The 19,933-nt window shown below is 42.5% G+C and overlaps 1 protein-coding gene across 8 annotated transcripts in view; it reads left to right on the top strand.

The window, feature by feature from the left end:
* Positions 1 to 2,455, top strand: part of PHTF2 (putative homeodomain transcription factor 2) — a 62,622-nt gene extending 60,167 nt beyond the window's left edge. For all 8 annotated transcript variants that reach the window (XM_038153945.1, XM_038153938.1, XM_038153944.1 and 5 more), the window contains one exon: positions 110 to 2,455. In XM_038153945.1, the coding sequence (XP_038009873.1) occupies positions 110 to 130 (21 nt within the window). In that variant the 3' untranslated portion in view covers positions 131 to 2,455. The remainder of the gene's footprint in view (positions 1 to 109) is intronic.
* Positions 2,456 to 19,933: the final 17,478 nt, after the last annotated feature.

Raw genomic sequence — 19,933 nt, 5'->3', positions numbered from 1 at the left:
TCTGTGTGTCATTAGAAGATGTAGCAAATGCAGAAGAAACATGGTATTGCAGTTCTGGTAAACAAACAATTTGAGAAATAAGTTGATGTACTGCTCTTAATTTTTCCAGCTCTGGAAGATCAAATCTTGACAGTATAGAAAGAAGATGAAATAACACAGTGTTACAGAAAAGGTCATTGATGGACAAAACTGCCTCACAGCAGCCACTGAATCTGTATTTCAGAAGCTACAACCTCTTCAAGGAAGTAATTTGGAAAACGGAAGTGTTTACATCTGTCTTGTGCAATCTTTGTATTTATTTCATCTTCTCACTGGTTTATGTTTGTTTTAATTGACATTTATGTTTTGTTTTCAAATTACTTGCTTTGTTCTGGAAAGGGTCAAATTTAGGAAGGGTCAAAAACTGTGTGTCTGAGAGTTTGAAATCCTGAAGTACGACCACACTAAATTGCTCTATTGGTTGTTAAAGCTAAGCCAATGCTGAACATTTTTAGTTACCAGTAACACTATATGGAAGTCATTTGATTTTTGATAGTGTGGTGGAATCGTTTCGAATATTTCATTTGCACCAGTCATTTATGAGGACAGTGTCAACAGATGCTTGGTTGCAATGGAAAAGTGAGACATACTCAAAAAATAAAGTACTGACAATACAGTATGACAGGTAGCAAAAAGGTTTTATAATACTATTAGAAAAAAATTTCTAATATTTTGAGTAATTCCAGGATCTAAAGTCATATAGGCTGCAGTTTAAATATCCTGGGATATTAAAAAGGTATCATATAAGAAGTCAACAAGTGTTCTTTGATAACACATTTATTAGAGCAATAATTGTAAATGGTTACCATGCTGTATGATATTTTGATAAAAATTAAATATTGTATTTATTTGAAATACTGGGCTGTTCTGTGCAGCTCTGACTGTGCATGTGCACTTTTTATTGTTACTTTTAATGAGAAACTTTATACATATAAATGTATATTAATTGGGATATATTATGGTGAACTATGGAGCAGTATGTATTATATGTTGAAGTTGAGTATTTAAACAAGCAAATTATTTACTGGTGAAAGGAATGCTTTGAATGACTGAGCAAAAGATAGATAGATGCTCTCCTCTTGTACACTATAGTATATGCCATTCATACCACATTGAAGTTTAAGAACAATTAAACACAAAGAACAAGTTGCTCTGGTGAGCAGCAGAGCTGCAAAGCCACGTATTTGGCAGGTTTGTGTCTTGAAATAACTCCCATTCCTCCCTAGCAGGTGTCATTCCATGTGCTTTCTGCTGGGGTTTCTAACACCTCTCCCTCTGCCTCCCACAAGGACCAGTCATATTGACTCGTGGTTCTTCAGCGTGACAAAAATAATGTGTCCATCCCTGTGAAATTAAGTGACTTGTAACAAACTTTCCTTCTGCAAATTTTTCTGGGAGGACTAATACCACGAGGCACAAGTATTCTTATATTTTATGTTTCTAAAATACTGGTTTCATACTGAAAAGTTACAAGTAATTGTTAACGAGAGTCTGGATATTGCCCTATGTTTGCTAATGTTCAGAATCTTGAAAGATTTGAAGTATTGAGTCTTAAACTTATGTGGTATAAAAATATTTTTATATATAAAGCAACACAAACAAGCATTTTGTATTTTATTTGCCTCTGTACTAATGTTTAATAATGACCAAAGTGCATTCTGGTTTTTGGAAGAATGTATTACTGGAGCTTTAAGAACATACTATATTTAGTTTCTCATGTGAAAACTTCAGCTGCCTCTGATCTGTTTCTCCTTTCTCTGTTGTTTGACGTTGGGATTGTTTTTAAAAATTAAGTACATTTTATACACAGTTTTTTTCCAAATTATGGTACAGACCTACACAGAACTTAATTTTGCACAAAATATCTTAAAAAAAAAAAAAAAAGAACAGCAGGAGTTCTATGGGTGATAAAAGATAAGGCTGTTGCTTTTTACAGCCTGTCATTATTAACACCTAGAAGAAAACCATTCTTTAGTCTAGAGTGGAATTATTTTTAGAAATGTGAAATAGTGACTATATGGCTTTCATTACTTAAAAAAAAAAAAGGGTGGGAGAAAACACAGCGATTTGGGTTGAAGGTGAAATTAGTTTAACCATGTATACCTCAGCAACTAGCACTGTGCGGTTTGTTGCACTAACAAATGGCGGCTTGGGGAAAGTAAAACATTTGTGAAATGAAATTAAAAACAATAAAAACCTTTATTTGCTACCCTTAGGTATATTCATTATGTTAAAAATGAGAGAGGTTTATTCTCCATCCCTTAATGTGGAAAATCCAGTATAAGAATAGAGGCAAGTAGAAATATGGCAGATCTTGCGTTGTTAACTGTTATTTTTTGCCACGTGTTTTGTAACTGAAAGTGTGATCAGGCTTGGAATAAAGCTTTCTGTGGCTGATGGTAAAAAAGAAAAAAAATGCAGTGAGCTATGTCTTTAGTAATGTCCACCATATTTCTGTGTCTGCCTGTTTTGATTTAAATGCATCTACTCGATTTAAATTAAAGCACATTCAGGAAAGAAACCTGCACACAAAATGCAAATGATAGAGAATAACGTGTAGAACAACCCAAGTTAAAGCACAGATGAAATGCAGAAAGATACTTTAATAATCTGATTAGTTTTCCATGTTATCTTCTAGGAATGGGACATTTAAAACCCTTTGGGTAGCTACCAAATTTAGTAGCTTCCAAAAACTTCTCTGGATTGCAAGCTTACTTCATTCCAGGTAATGCTTAAGGATATTACTGGTTCAGATTTCAAAGGTCCATCTTTGGCACCCAGCAGCAAATGGTAGAGAGAATTATCTTTTTTATAGATGATGGCAGTGGGCTGCTGCTCTTGTCTTTACTGGGTACTTCAATCCCCAAGGCACCCAAGGTGTCTGTCAGGGGAAAAGGAGGAAAAAGGTTGTTGGTGTTGTTGATCTGCCCACTGCTGCCTCCTTAGGTAGATTTTGTTGTGAGATTCTCAGTAGTGAATTTCCCTCACTAGGAATGTAAGAGAAGACTTTGAAGGAGGAATGTGTGGTTGGTTGTTCTCAGGCCATAAAGCAATCAGGTTTTTATTGCATGACTGCACAAAATATATCTGTATTGGTGCAGGAGCTGGGGAAGGAAATCTTCTAGTAATAAATAGCAGCTGAAAAAGTCATCTTTTCCAATGTAATTCTTGCAAGACAGCAGAGGAACTCAACTTGAGAAGGTGCCCATGTTGTTTGTTTTGTTAAAAAACCTTCACAACAGTCTTCAATTCACCACTTTGCTGTGGCTTTCCTCATGAATACTGCCTTTGTACCTTGTCAGTCCTAGGAAAAGCAGTGACTCTCAGCTGGGTTGTTAGGATCCTGCTTTGCTGACACTTCCTTTTCCTGATAATCACCACCATCTTGTCACTGGTGATGGACAGAGCCTGCAAATGTCCTTTGAAGTCCCTGCATGGGGGTGTTCAGACAGGAAGTGATATTGGCAATTCTGCTGGGCCTCGGGGAATGTCTGACCACAAACCACCAGGAGATTCCTGCATTGCCAGTGTACCTGACTGGGCTGATAGAGGTGTTTGTGGTATTACCTGTCAGCTCTGCTCATTTTATCTGCTCCTTTGCCTGTTGCCTTCCTGACTGAGCAAATAGAACCCACTGGTGGCAGAAACCAAGCAGCTGTCTCGGGAAGGGGGAAATGTCCAAGGCTGCCTTGGACAGTTTGTGAGAGGGATAACTCAGGAAAGAAAGGGAGTGTGATACCTCTGATACCTGCAACTGATGACCCACTTCTGGTGACAGTTCTGCTGTCAAAGTTGGATATCTGCGCTGTGAAATATAACCCCTGAGCCCTGCATTGCCTGGGGCTTGGTGGAGATAAGATTTCCTCCTTACTGTCTCAAGCAGTCAATCACTGCTGCAGTCTGGCATGTCATGTACATTCTCTAGACACACAGGCAGCCTTGAGAAGGGCCTTCATGTGAAGCCTTTTGGGAAAGGGACACCAAGATGTACCCTATAGTGTGCTGCTACTTCCCCTGATTAGGACTGGGACAGGACAGATCTTGTGATGGATGGTTTAGGGACAACAACAGAAATCAGAGGAGGGTGCAGCTGTAAATCTTGTCCCTTTTTACTTGGTGTTGCTGTGGATGGTCATATTGCAAGCTGAAGGCTTTGTCAGCCTGTGGCTGTGGAACACTGCAGCTTGCCCGAATCATCTTGGGGAGGCTGAAGCATGTGGAGAGATTGCTTCTAAATGTAGAGAATCCCCATGTCCTGTGTCTCAGAGCTGATCAGCTGCTGCCACCAGGTGTGTGTCCTCTTTGGTCATTTTGCTCCTCCAATGCTACACCCTGTGCAGTTTAATATACATGGCAGCCACAGTATTCTGGAGGATGCTGTATTGCTCAGTGTGAGGTGTTTGGTACAGGGGAGGTTCATGTGAAGGAGAATTTGCCAGCCTGCTGTACCAGGAGTTGGATCTGCTTCTCCAGCCAGAAGTGCCTTGCAGCAGGCTCTGCTTGGGGCTGGTGTTGGAGCCCGTGGCTGCTGCCAGGAGTCTTGGACAGCTGGGCAGCACTTCAGCTGGTGTTATGTCACATTTAAGGCAGGTTGGGCTTGCTGGCAAAGAGGTCTCAGCAGATTTTGCTTTAGTGCTGTCATGCCAAAGACACACTGGAGTTTTAATTATAAGCAGGTGTATAAGACCTTGGGTTTTAATTGGATGTTAATGTAGAAGCTCAGATCAGATTGTAAGTCCTATCTTGGTTTCATCAGGGAAAGTTTGCAGCGTGGCTATAGGAATAAATGGGAAAGGGGAAAGCAATCTGGTTGATGCCATCTGGATTGTCTGTCAGGCTGCCTTTTGAGAGCTTCCCCCAGGTACCTGTGGTGCATGTAGGTCCATATGGAATGTCTGAATTATGCAAGTGTAAAATATCTGTAGAACATTACTTCAGATTAGTTGGTTTAGATTAAGCACCGGAGAGTCAGTGTGTACCTCAATATCTTACAAATAACTTTCCGAAAGTGTTATTAAGTAAGATAAAATATTTTTTTAACATTTATATTTTTACCTATTTCTTCCTTATTTCTGCCCACTCTTTAATAATTTTACACTTGAGTGGGCACTTTGCCATCCTTAAACAAACTTTTAGAAATCTGAAGTTGCTGCAGATTTGGTTTTGTGATAAGATGTCAATTCTCTGGGCTGTAATCAATGCCATGTCTCCTGCTGTCAGCAACAGAATTCTCTGGAGAGAGAAATCAAGAGAGATTTCCTCTCTGGCTCTTCAGAGATGAAGCTACAACATTGAGTATGGACACCAGCACCTCTGATAAAATAAACAGCACTGATGGCTGGCCAGATTCAATTTTTCCAATACAAGCTTGTATAAGTTCATGATCTGGAGTAGGAAATAAGGTCATGCTGCAGAAAGATTTGTCCATTTTATTTCTTCCCCCCCCCCCCCCCCCCCCCCCCCCCGTTTGATTAATCATTTCAAGGAAAGGAAATTACATTCACTTTAGGGACAAGCTCCCAAAAAGACTCAATTTCTAGCTATTAAATTTATTACTTCAGTCTTTTGTTTAATGATGACACAGTACTTTATGTTTAGGCATGCTTGCATTCCTAAACACCCACCAACTTTTCACTTCCAGCCCTCATAAACAGCTCCTGCTTCTTGAGCATTGCCTTATTGGTAATGAAATTTGTCAGGAATTAGCTGGCTGCTTTCTGCCCATATCACAATCCAAGCCTGAGTCTCTGGGTATGTGATTATGCATCAAGTGAAATATTTTGCTTTTGCTCTGTCTCATGCATGTAAATAAGTGGGAAGTGAATTACTTGACTAATTGAAAATCACAGTTAAAGAAATGAAACCTAAGTGGAAGTTGTCACTAAACCAGTGAGTTTTGGTGAAATAGTTTGGAGTACTCCATTATTTCATTAACCCATCTCTACAATAGTGCTGATTGGATTGCAGCCTAGGGATAAAGGTTTGACCTCGATGAAAAGTCACTTTCCAACAGCTCTGCATGCTCTGCTTACTGTACCCAGGGCTGTGGTCTTCTACTTTGTGTAGGGTTCTTTGTCCTGAGATGTCTGAATTTTAGATGCCAAATTGACCCAGGGTTTCCTTGGCAATTATTAAAAAGTCACATTTACCTTTAGAGGGGAATTCATTCAGTTGATCTTTGACCTTCATTTTAGTGATCCTCTGGGATATTTCTCCCTTGAGTGTAAAAGGAAAAGAAGTGTGTGGGTAATTTAGAATCAGATGCAAAACTTCCAGCCACTTAAATTAGGGCAGATAATCCAACTTTATTGTTTTGTTCTGCAGTGAAACTTTACCAGTGTGTGCAGCTGCGTAATTAGTTTGAATGCTATTAGAAAGGAAGGCTTTTTTTTTTCTTCTTTTCTTTTTTTAATTTTATTGTTTTCTCATAGAAAAGATTTCCAAACAAGTATTCCACAGTCCTGCCCCAGCACTCAGATTTCTCCCTGTGCTGTGGAATGGCAGCAGGTGAGCTGCCCACATCTGTACAGCTGCGGCTCGCAGCCTGCAGGCAGCACTGTGCAGGCACAGCAGCAGCAAGCAGCACCCAAAACAGGCACAGCCTGTACCAGGGTGACACACAGGTGTACCTGGAGAGATCTGTGTCTTTATTACTAAATGAGTAACTTGAAGTATGGGTCTGGCCTTGGCCTCACACACGGGGAAACGCTGTTCCTGTTTTGGCAGAGTTGCAGGGCTTATGCCTCCGTTCTTTGCCTGTCACACTGGAAATCCCTTGTGGCCACGCTGCTGCCAGCTGTAAAGGTGTGATGCCATTGAGGTGTAAAACCCATCTAGAAGCAGAGAGCCCTCCCTGCTTGGACAAGATCTCAGTGCAGAAGAGATCTCCCTGTGATCTCCCAGCAGCTGGAATCAAGGGTACTCTGCTCAGAGGGAGTAGGGCTGACAGACACAAGGCTTTGCCATATGTCTCCTGTGTTATCTTCAGGCTGTAGATTTGCAGCCGAGTCAAAGATACTCCTCAAAGGCCTTTGCTGGCTGGCCTGAAAGTGTTTGCAGGGCAGATAAAAATAGCAAAAAAAGTCTCCAGCTTGCAGAGGGGGAACCACAGTTATTTTACCCCTGTCCTTCAGCAAGGTGTTCTGGTTCCAGGCTTTTGTAAACCCTTGCTAAGTTAGACTGTTTCTAAGTGTATTTGGTGAGTTATTTATTCATCCAGCCCATGTGGATGACAGAAATAACTTACAATGGCCCTCGGAGGCTGATGCTGGAAACAGGCCATTGCCCCCGGCCCTTGTGCTGTCGTTGTGCAGGCAAACACAGCAGGAAGAGCAAAGTACCTATTTAACCTGCATTTCTCACCTCTCCTTGTGCATCACCTTTTGAAGCAATAGCTCTTGAGAGCAGATAAACTGCACTGAATATAATGAGGTGAGTCTATCTCTAGTGTTATAGATGTGAATATTACTGGGCTTTTGACTTCTGTGCTGTCCAGGTATCTGACTCTTCACAGCTCTTCTTGCCGTGCTATGACCTGTTTTCACCACTTGTGAAACTGGGTGAAGCAATTCCAGCCTCTCCCTAGTGCCTCTGCCCATTTCTGCTGCCATGCTGCTGCTACTCCAACCCACTTAGGGTTTTCTTTGAACACCATGTATTTCAGTGTTTATACCCTGAGCACTGGTGCTGCCACAGCTGCACAAGCCATGTGCTGCAGGAAGGGGGTGGAAGCTGGATTTTTGGCTGCAGAAAGCATATTGTGTGGCTACAAACAATAGGGATCACTGCCATCAACCTTGGAATAAATAGGAGCCATTGAATTTATTGAAATGGGATTAATTCCCATTGTGTATAGAGGGGAATTAATACAGTGAATGCAAATAATGTAGATGGCCAACAATTTTAGCCTTGGGGTGACATAACGCTGCAGTTAGGGACTGCCATTATTTCCTATTCTTCTTTCCCACACACATGTGCACATTGTGAATTCCAACTGCACTACAAATCCTGGCTTTCTAGATAAAAATAAAAAATTAGAAATTCAAAGTATGCAAAGGAATCATTGTAAAATAATTGTTATAACTTGGAGGAAACAACAGATGTTTCACTTGTTGCTGGAATTCTCTGAAGGAGAACAAATTTTCCAAGCATATCGAGTACATGCTAATCAGAAGCATTTTTCTCTATGCAGCAGGATAATGGTATTCCTGGAAATGTTCTTTGTGTTGGCTTAATAATGCACAGCCAAGGAATGCACTACTGGGACTAGCGGAGCAGCTTTTGCTACTACCTTTATATTTTGTTTCTTTCTAATTCTCTCAACTGGGCCATTTGAAATAAAAGGCAAAATAGATTTATTAATGTTTGAAGATAACATTTAAACCAACCCATGAAGATAAGTGGGGGTCTCATTGAAGATTAGGTTGGTGCCTTGTTGAAGTCACTACTGATAATACAGATAATATCAGTGTTATACCTGGAGCTCACAGGTGGGGAATGTACTGAGAACACCGATTCTCTTTTCTCCAGATCTCAGCCTTTGAATCAGCTCCTTCTAACAGCAGCTGTGACTTCAACTCATCAAGACACCAGGCAAGCTCTATAAAACTTACAGTTGTAACTGCAGTACAAGGAAATCATGTATATTAGGTGGCTTGAGTAGTGGTTGTGGTATCAAACACTGAAGAACTTCTACTGACCTTAGATGGAGATGCAGACAGGCTGGAGAGGATCGAGCCACCATCTACACCTGCCCTGTGAGGAAAGACTAAAGCAGTTAGGTCTCCTCCCTGGAGCAGAGAAAGCTCAGGAGTGCCTCATCATGGCATTACAGTGCTTAAGAGACTGCTACAAAGAAAATGGAAGCTCTCTTCACAAGGGGCAGTGGGAACAAATTGTCTATTTCAGCCACAGATCTCCTTGCATATGCAGTTCTGCATTCTAAAAATGCAGACTTTCATTGTATCAGAACACAAAACCAAAAGACAAAACCCAACAAGAAAGACAGCAGGACTGTTAATTCCCTGCAAGTCTCCTTCTTAAATGCAGTTATTATTTAAGAAAACATTTCCAGAGCCTTTGGGATAGAGTTGTGAGGATCAGCCCTGACGGCCTGGTCCTCTGACTGGGGCAGCTACAGAATTATCAGCTGTGAGCACCATTTCTTCTTATTGTTCTTCTAAGAATATTCCTATTTTTATTATTTCTGTGCTTACTAATGCACTTTATTTAATACCAGCAGCAGGATTATCTGGTTCTTAATTGATATGGCAGAGGGAAGAAATCATAGTATTAAAATCAGGTTGCAAATTTCTATTTGACGGTAAATTGAAGTCCTACCTTTTTGGCTTAAGATTTCAGACTTAAGCAGGAGCAAGTTACTGACTGTTTGACTACAAGCAAACACTGTTAGTGTCCTAAAACTATGATCTGTAAATAGTTATAGCCACCATCAATATAATCAGACTCAAAAGACCAGAAGTATCCTATGTGCAAGTGTCCTCAGCCTGCCCTGATATTTGACAACTGTTCAGGTAAATGATGTACCAGCAGCATGCAACACTGGTAAGAATATGAGGTGGTACAAGCTGTTTAGATAGTCCATTCAATTAGAGATTTTTTTCAATGTATTTGGAAATTTTGCACACTCTCCTGGGAACGAGCCATCATTAGCTAACAGTTTCTTTAAATATTTGCAGGTAGTGTTGGTTTTATGATGGAGTGGTGCTCTGTTCATGTGTGATGTGGTTGGGAGGGGCAGACAAATGGATCACTGAGACATGGAGAAGGAGAGCGGTGCGTGCATAGGGGTAGAAGAAATACTTAGGAGAAGACCAAGAATCACCAGCTGGGATCTTGAAGAGAGCACATTTTCCCTACCGAAAGAAGGCATTGCCTTGTTAGTTTAAGGCTGAGTGCATGGAATATTGATGTTTAAAATGATGATAGAAATTAGGAGTAAGGTTTCACAAAAGCACAGTTTTGCCCATGTAACCTCTTCATGGTGTAGGGAGGCTGAGGAATAGGAGAGGGAAGATGTCAAGCTGAATGGAGCACATGTGGTTTCCTTTGAGTCCTGGTGCCCAGGATTTCTTCCCGTGCTTCAGAGGGGGTGGGAGGACATGGAGACAGTTGTCCCTGGATCTTTTCTCCATACAAGATTTAGGTGGATACAGTGCATTGCTGGACTTGGATGGTTTGGAACCTTAGAACATTTCAAGTTGGAAGGGACCCCATAAGGATCATCAAGTCCAATTCCCTGCTTCTTTCAGGACAACTTAAAACTGAACCATGTGACTAAGAACATCATTCAGGTGCACTTTGAACTCCTCTGGGGTTGGTGCCATCACTGCTTGCTCCAGGAGCCTGTTCCAGAGATGACCAACCTCTCTGTGAAAACCTGATCTAAATTTCCTCTGATGCAGCTTTGTTCCATTGTCATGTCACTGGATAACAGAGAAAAGCGATCAGCTCCTCTTTTCTCCCCGCTGGAAGAAGTTTTAGGCTGCCACGATATCACCCATCAGCCTTCCCTTCTCTAGACTGAACAAGCCAAGTGACTTCAGCCACTCCTTGTGAACTTTGTCCTCAAGAGATTTCATCACCTTAGCCACTTTCCTCTGGATACTCTCTAATAGTTCTATATCCTCCTCAAACTGAGGTGCCCAAAACTGCACAGAGTGCATACCAGGGCAGTGTGCAGCAGGACAATCACCTCCCTCTACTGCCCATTAATACTGTGATTGATGCACCCCAGGATACAGCTGGCCCTTTCAGTTGCCGGGACACAATTTACCATCAACCCAGGGCCCCAGATCAATTCTTGGTGCCAGGGCTCTGGGAGCCAGGGCAAGCTCACCAGGGTACAAGCATGGAGAAGGAAAAGCTACCATGCAGAGGTTTGGTATTTCTTTTTAAAAAACAAGCTTGGAGCACTCCACTCCCTTGTTAATGAATCAGAGCGACAGGGATGGCATTTCTGGCTTTTTTTTTATTTGCAGCATTAGCAGTGGTGCATCTCTGGGTACTTGTGCCATGTTCTAAAACATATGGCAAATTGCTTGCCCATATGGGTTTGAAGAGCAGTGTTTGCTCGGCAGTTTAAACCTCAGAACAATCAGAAGACAGGCTTTGCATTCCAAACTGGAGAGCATGGCAATCATCTCACATTGTCTAGACTTTCCTCTCTCTGTCATTTTTGCATATTTTGCAGTGATTACATTCATTTCCTCTGTCTTCCTTTCTGCCAAGATCTATCTGCAACCTAGCTATCAGTTAAGATAGTTTTTCATATTCATGGTATTAGTCACTGTGAGCATATTTGGAGTGAGCACTTCTGATGCTCCCATCCATTTTCGTTATGGTAAATTAATCCCATTCTGGGAGGGTGATGGAAATGGTGGTTTTTTTGATTTATCTGTGCAGATCTCATAAATGAAATAAAAACCCCATAAAGCCAGTATTTTAAAATAATGATCAATCTCATTTTTCTTGGAAGATACATTATTAGACAGATGTAATATAGAAAACTCATTATTTTGGTTGTAAAAATGTATTAATTAGAGGACTGTGTCGCAACAGAAAATGAAGACAAACTTACTACAGGGTAATTTGAATTAAAAACTAGTGGAAATGTAGTTCTTGACTTGCTGGACTTAGGGGTTAATATTACCCTTGACAGTTTTCTGATGTTGATGGGATTTTAAATCACTTTTGACAAATTTGAGTAACATTGCCTGAATTAGCAACCTGTTTGCGAGCAGGAGAAGGAGAGTGCTTAGATAATGGTGAAACCTCATGAAATGGGAAAGGGCTGGAAGGTGGACTTTAATCAAAACCTTCCTTCTGCTTCCTCAGCTAAAGTGAAGAGTATCTCACCTGAACATATTGATTAAGTCGTTCTTGTCTTTTGCCTTGGGCTGAAGCTCGACATGTTGCTCTTAATCTTTGCTTTCCAGCGTGAGGACTAAGGAAAACTTGCCTTCAGGATTTTGCTGCCTTAGAGTTTGGGCATCAACCTATCAAGCAGACAAAATCTTTGGTATAGGCAGGACTTTGGTGGTTGTTGGTGTTTGAGGAGGCAGTAAGCCACCATGCAGGTGCTGCGGAGCTCACAGCTCAGCTGCACACACCCCTCTCCTGTCCTGTGTATAGCCACTTCCTCGAGCTGGAAATCTGGGAATTCATTGTTTTGCTTATGTAATTGATCAATGTGTTGCTGTCTGAGAGGGTAGTTGTCTTTCTTCTTTCAGCTGTCATGAAATCCTAGCTTGGGAAGCTGCTGTGGTTCGGGCTGCTTTGGGTCACCAGAGCAAGGCACCGGCCTGAGCGCTGGATGCACACCCCCCCGTTTCTGCAGGGTTTGTGCTGCTCTTCTCTGCAGCCCTGCTGCTTCCCCGAAGCATGAGGCACAGCAGGCTGTACCTGCTCTGCCCCAGCTGCACACACAGATGTGTCTGCCTGTTCCCACCTTTCTGTCTCATCAGTAGGTGTGTGCACCTATTGCACGCCTGTGCCTACCCCAGGCTGCCCCTGCCAGAACTGCACAGCAGCTGCCCCTTTACAACCACTTGTTGTAAAGACCCTAAAAGCTCTGGCTGGTGATTAAATGAAGAAGGGTAGACAAAATTTTATCTGCAGATCCCTGCTGTGATTTGGACAGAATGGCTGTTCTTCATCCTCCCCTGCTGTGCCATGGTTTACTCAGCTCACCTCAGTGTCCCCCAGCCCTGGGCCCAGCTCAGCCCGATGTCCCCCAGCCTAGCTGGGGTGCTGAGCTGCCCTGCTCCATCCTGCCTGCAGATGGGGACTGAAAACTGCATTTGGAAGGCACAGATGCTCTGAGTGCTGCAGCTCACTTCCAGAAGGCAATTACTCTTCTGCTGCAAGCTGGGCTCTGCCTCCTCCTGAGACCAGCATTTCATGAAGGGGGGGATGCAGCACTTAAAGAGCAGCAGCCTTTCCCCTTGAGCTACCTTCCCAGATCCTCTGCTGGGAAACAGAAGGAACCTGAGGACCTGTGGTGGATACAATCTATTAGTGCAGACTTCTGTAAGAAATGGGCTGAAATATGTGGACTACATACAAATGTGTACACCGATACATGCATTTAATATGCTTTGGTTTACATACCAAACAGAATTAAAAAGATTAAAAAACCCACGGCCAAAATGTTTTTAATGTTGTCTATTCTGGGGCACAAAGCAGCAGGGAAGGGCAGCTTGGTGAGCCTGGCTTTGCTTCTCTGTGAAGGGGTGGTTTGGACTGTAGATGATCCAGCTAGCAGTTGTTACACTGATAATCTGAGATGGCTGCTGTGAATCATGCTCCTAAGCTGAGGTGGAGTGCCCTGGGGCTGTGGTTGTCCATGTTTCCAGGCCAGCTCAGCTTTGCAGAGTACATAGGGCCAGAAGGGCACTGCAGCACTCTGCACACCTGCAGGCACTGCTTGGCTTTGGATGAGGCAAATCCAGGTATTTGCTTTTGAGCACGTGCTGAAATCCTCCATGGTATGTAAGAATTACTCCTCATTTTGGAGAGAGCCAGCCAGGGGATTTGGCACCAGATCTCTGGCTTTTATGTTCCTTGTAAAAGGCTTGAAGAGCTCAAGTAGCCTGGTACTCTGCTGGGGATGTTCCCCCTGCGCTCAAATAAACCAGGCATTACCGCTCATTTCTCTTCTAGGTTTATCCTAGAAGTGAAATCCTGTCCACCTTGAAATCAGAGGTTTATGTTTTATTCCAGTGGAACCAAGCTTTCATTTTTATTTCACAGGGAGTATTGTCTGATTTATATGATTAAGAGTTTTACAAAACTTATTATTCTTGTAATTATTCTCTTGTAATTATTCTCTTTTCCTCCTTTTAGAAGCTTCCTAAGTGTGGAGGGACAGACACCCCCATAAATTACGTCTCTAAGATGAGGCTGTTTTTGTGACTCTGAGCAGTAATATTGATAAACAGGAAGAAAACCATGACAGCCTCATGCTGCCTTGCACCCCAGTAGAAGAACACAGAGAGCAAATGCTTGAACAGGAACATTCTCAGAAAATCACGAACACTTTAAATTTAGCAGCCTGGTACAGCGTAGAGAGGGAAGCATGTCAAGGAGGTTAATGCCACTCTGAGTTTTCTTCTGTCTTCCATTTGTCCTTTTGTCTTCCTCCTCCCAGATTTTCACACTGAAGCCTTAGGAACACTGCCTGTTCAAACTTGCAGAATGATGAGGTAATTAAAAAAAAAAATCAGATGCAGGCAGGTCTGTTTTGTGTTGATGTTAAAGAAGACCACAGAACAAGTGACACTGGACCTTTGCCTCAAATCCCACGAAGAGCTGCTGCAGGACAGCAGTGTTAAGATGCTGGTGTTGCAGCTGCCCTGCAGCTCCTTAGCAGGACTGAACCCCTACATTTATCCTTGGCTCTCTCAGGTTTGTGAACCTTGGCTTGGCTCTGCATCCCATGCGCTTGTGCTGCAAGGGGCAGGTCCCCAAGCTCTGGTGGTGTCAGCTGTCCTTGTCCCAGGGGAAGGGCATTACTGGAGAGCTCTGCTGGGACACAGGCTGCCACAACTCATCCCACAGTTGTGCTCATGAACATGAATCTTGTGACTTACCCCAAAGACTCTTTGATCCCTTCCTATCTCCTTGGTCCCCTTGAGGTCCATGCTGGGCTTCAAAAGATTTACAATGGCTTTTGTTAAATATTGAAACCTTTTGCAACACTTTGTTATGTTTTACAGGTTCCTGAGAGACTCAATTTCCAAAGCATTTTTTGTTGAACAGCACAAACTTTAAGTCCCAGCTGTCTCTCCAACTTGTAGTCTCACTCTACCAGCAGTTGCAGGCTTTGATCATCAAAATTTCTATTATGCAACTTGATTAAAGGTATTCAGATCTCAAGGTGAGAGCAGAGAGAGATTTACATTTGAAGTGATTTATTAACCTGCTGTAATTTAAGGTCATGCTAGTTTCAGAACATTGTTAGTGCTTAATTTCAGTCTCTCTTTGTGCTATCCAGTAATAGACAACTAACATTAGTTTAATTCAAAGGTTTTTTGCTTCCTTGGAGGAAATACTAGAAGGAAACAAAAGTGCTATAGTCATTAAAAGGGATTAGGGAAAAAAAGTGCTTCTGAATTCCCATTCTCAAAATCCCTATGCTACAAACACAACTGATTAATTTATCACCTAGGCAAGAAATAAAAAATTGCCACCAGTCCCCCAACTTGCATTGTACCTTTTATGTCACTTAGTAGGGACATAAGGGAGTATCAGTGTGAGCTGTGAATGGTGCAAGTAGATTATAACCACAGTCATCCCTTGGTAGTCTCCTAATTCTTATGATATGAAAAACCCTGGATGGGCTAAGTCTGGAATAGACAAACATAGTTCAGCTATGCATATCATGACCATAATATCTTAATCTTCTACCAGTGTCACTGTGTGGTACAGGGGGATAACAGTTCTAATCACTTGGTTAAACAGCTGTGTTGTCCCACCCTCAAGGCAGAGGGAGTCATCAAGATTTGTAAATGCTCGTGGCTGAAAGGAATCACAAAACTCAGAGGGGTCACAAAACCATGAAGTTTTATTAGTAAATTACTCAATTGGTATGGAAATTGGTATGTTAGTCCCTGATCTTCTGCATAAGCACATGACAGTGGGTTTGGATAAAGAGGTAAGATGAAAAAGAAGGGAGAAAGAAAAAGAGAAAGAAAGAATAAAAGGAAGGATGCCCAGGCTTGGTGGGGGTACCTTTTTGTAGATAAGTTTCCCTGCCCTGAAGACCATTTCCTCTCTTTCCATGTGAATTAGTGATCATGCAGAGTCTATTCTTTCAGACCTTTCTGGATATGAGTCAGGGGACTTGATGGGTCTTGGGTGGTCTTGATCCCCCCCGCTATGTTCCATGCCCACTTCTCAGCTACATTTCATGCTTGCACTGAACTGTGTTGTGCTTATTTCCAGCAGCCAGAAAAAGGATGCTTGTCACAGAAAAGTACTACCCTGCCTCAGTATGTTCCCCTTCCCAGACACATCTTGTTCTTTTCCACAGCATGTTATTACCAACAATCCTTGCTTGGCTCCACAGCCATCCAGCTTTTGGTATTCGAGACATACACATTATCTTTTTATCTTCAGGGCTTCTATACCAGCCCCTAACCATTTTTCAGAAAGCCAAGGGAGTTAAAGAGTATTTTGGGATTCAGGTATGTTACAGACAGTGCTCACTAAACACAATCCACTGTTTTCATATGAGTCACCTTTTATTTCCTGGAGAGTAGAATAATCATTTGATACACATAACTACAAGGTCATGACTACTGCAAGAAAAACAACACAAAATTCAGGTATCATGATAGAAAACCAAAATGATCCCAGTACAAGAGAAGGTCAGGACTGAATGTACCTACACAGGCTTTATTGGTGAAAATCTGAGCAGGGGTTGCTTGTGCCACTGTTGGGATGTGCTTTTATGAACCTGTGTGTCTGTCCATGCATGTTTAGCTCCTCTTTGCTGTGGAGGAGACAGGGAAGTTCCATTTCATTTTCTCTGCTTTAGGCAGGGAAGTTCCATTCCATTTTCTCTTCTTCATCAATCCTATCACATGTGCAAAGAAGTAGAAAATAATTCTGCTTCTGTGCCCCCCAAAGGAAGAAGTTAGAACCCAGGCATTGATTTCCTCCATATTCTGTGAGGACCTGGTCCCATTTCTGAGACACCCAGGCTTAGATTTTGAAAATATCTGGAATACTTTTAAAAGAGAAAAAAAACCCCATAGGTATAATTAATGGGGAAAAAACTGCCAGACCCAAAAATAAAATCATTTGGGAGGTCTGCAAGAAGGAAAGGTAAACAAGTGTGAGGAATTGGAGTTGGGATGGTGGGCTGTGGGTCAGGGACAGAGGCACTGACAGGTTCCAGGCAGAAGCACCTGGAAGAAGGGACCTGTGATGAGCCCCCAGGAATTGCACTCTGAGGGAAACCTTGTGCATGGTCTGTTAGATACACACACCTCTCTCTGAGAGCTCTGCACCAAACCCTGAGCTGTGCTCTCCAGGCACTGAATGCACATCCCACTGAAGAGCAGTATCATCTCTTCAGAAGAGGACGCAGGATTTGCCATGCAAATGTGAACTTTGGAAAGAGAGACTGTAAGTTACCAACGCGACACCTTTGCAAACACATTAGTAATTACCTGCTAGTTAGATGCACTGCGAAAAATTTGTTCTTATAACCCTGTGCCACCCACAGTTACTCACTTTTTTGTTACTTTCTGAGCATGGCACGTGTGTTCTGGGGCCACAGCAGGGGGTGGTTGTGCAAGCAGTGCAGGCAGGACAATAACAGGCACTGGGAGTTTTGGTCTCAGCCGGACTCCCTGGGTAGGAAGGCTCCAATTCTCAGAAGGGCTTGGTCACCTTCCTTGTTGGTGCTGGTAGCAATTCTCTAGGTTGTCCCACAGTGGCAGAGCTGCAGCTCAGCTGCCTCCTGACTGCCTGTGGGGCTGAGCCCCTGCCCCAGCTGTGGGTGACTGATGGAGATGTTGCACACAAACATAACATAACAAATAACTCTGGCTGAGCCCTCAGCATTGACCTGTTTAACTCCTTCATGCAGACTGATCTGGACACGTCTCACATTAAAGGCATCTGGGAATATTTTAGTAGGGATTTAACTAGCCTGACTTCAGAAACGGAGATGTTGGGTATGACTTGGACCTAGTGACCCTGCACATTTTTTCATTCAGTGGAAATTTTTAGATGCTTCTGCAGAATAAATAATTCATTCCTGAAGGTTTCAGACAAATAGTTATCTAAAAGTGCCCATTAGTGTCCTGTGCAAAAAGCTTGGAATGAGGAATGGTAATGTAGATATCTAAACTTGGATGAGGTTAATCCTGCCCTCTATTTGTATCCCATTAGTCTCTGGAACAGGAACTGAACTTGGGATACTGAAATTCATCTTTCTAACCATTGGGCTACTGGATATTCTCTATCTCATTTCTCTATACTGTATAAATGTTTACAGGGTCTGCTGACTTGCCTTTAATCTGTAATGACCAGTTGTGCCTCAGAGGGCTGCAGCAGCATGAAGCTATGGAGGAGGAAAGCTAGAGCAGAGACCATGTTTGCACACACACACACACACACACACACACACACACACACACTGCTCTAAAATCCTGGTTTTCTCTGCCCAGTCACATGGTAAAAGGTAACGTCCTAGAAGTGACTGCTTGAGCTGCAGTGGCAGAATGTGACAATGGCAAACACAAGGGCAGAGCTCTTTCTCTGCCAGAAGTGATGGAGGAACTGCTGCAGGTGCACAGCAATGCTGCTCATGTTAAGAGCAGCAAGGAAGATGGTGCTGGAGCAATTATTTTCTTTCTTTGTCCCTTGGTCTTGAAGGGTCCACAACTGCCTTTTGTACCCCCTTGCTGCCTTTTTTGCACTGTCACCCTATGCAGGATATTCACATTATGTTTTTAGCTGTGCCTTAAAACAGGTTCTTCACAGCTCTTGGGAACACTGATTGGTGATTTGTACTTTGTTTTTGTCACCTTGGGATCCTGGTGTCATCCTGTTCCTTAACACATCATTTGGGATGTCTGTGCTTACAGAGCTCCTTGCTACACAACACAGTCTTATCCATTGACTATTCCTAGTCCTGATTAAGGCTGCATGTCCTTTGTGTTTTTGACAATGACACACTGCACAACATTTGTCATGCTAGAAGTAACAGGAAAATCCAAAAAAGTTTCTTTCAAAGGGGAAAACTAATTTAAAAGACATTGCATAATGAACTCACAGAGAACCTTTATTCTTGAGAGGATGGCTGGTTGGTGTTAAGCTCACCAGACATCTTGGGGATACCAGCCTGGGGAGGTTATTTCCTCTCTGCCAAAGACTCAAATCTGACTGTTTTTAAAAATAATTTATATTCTCATGCTACTTTTGTAAGTTTATGTAGTTCAAGTTTTCTTTGCTTTTTATGGCTCATATTGATTGTGTTACTTAAGCTGTAGGTCAGTCTGTCTAACTGTGTTGCTGTGATTTGAGCTCTTATGACTTGGTAGTTTTTCCTGTGTCCATTTTGTTCTGTGTTTTCATGCCCTGATTCCATCAGACACCATAAAATATCTGGGAGTTCCCTAAGGTCACATACATGGTAATTTAAAATATTTTTAAATGGTGCAATATTAGCCAATAATAAGAATTCTGCAACTATGTATATTATTTATGATTTAGAGGATAAAATGGTTTTCTTTTAAAGTATTTTGGTTTTTATTATGCTGGTGAATGACCTTTCTACTGAAAGACCTTAGTGAAAAATACTCTGCTTGCATTTTTTCCTAATGCTTTTTGCTAAAGTTCAGAAGATCAGCACTGGGTTGCAGAGTCTATTTTCTCCTGCCTATAAATAACTCTGTATAGAGAGCAGAAGAGCTTTAGCAGGGCCATGCCTGCGTGGCTGGCATACCCTGCATGCCAGGGGCCACGCTCCCATGGGCAGCCAACCTGCTGTGGGGTGGGGTGGCCACAAAGATCACGGGTCTGAGCTGCCCTCCCAGCAGTGGGGCTGCCAGGAAGGGGCAGCCCAGTGGCAGAGCTGCCAGATTCTCCCTTCTCTGGACACGTGTCTGTGCAGGCTTGCACTGTGTTCCAGAGCACCGAGCAAAGGCAGCAGCATCCCACATGGCCTGACTTTATCCCCCTTTTCCCCCAGGGCAGCTCCCACCACTCCTGTATCCAATAAAAGCTGGCTGTGGACAGCTTTTTGACATACAAAGGCAAGAAAAGGGAGTAAGAGGTGTTATTAAATGAATGGGTCAATTCATACTTTGTCTTTCACTATGCTACAACTGCTTTTGTGCTTTTTAATCTATGACTT

Source organism: Motacilla alba, chromosome 1A (genome assembly GCF_015832195.1).
Source record: "Motacilla alba alba isolate MOTALB_02 chromosome 1A, Motacilla_alba_V1.0_pri, whole genome shotgun sequence".
Classification (NCBI taxonomy): Eukaryota; Metazoa; Chordata; class Aves; order Passeriformes; family Motacillidae; genus Motacilla; species Motacilla alba.
This window is presented reverse-complemented; position numbering and strand designations above follow the sequence as displayed.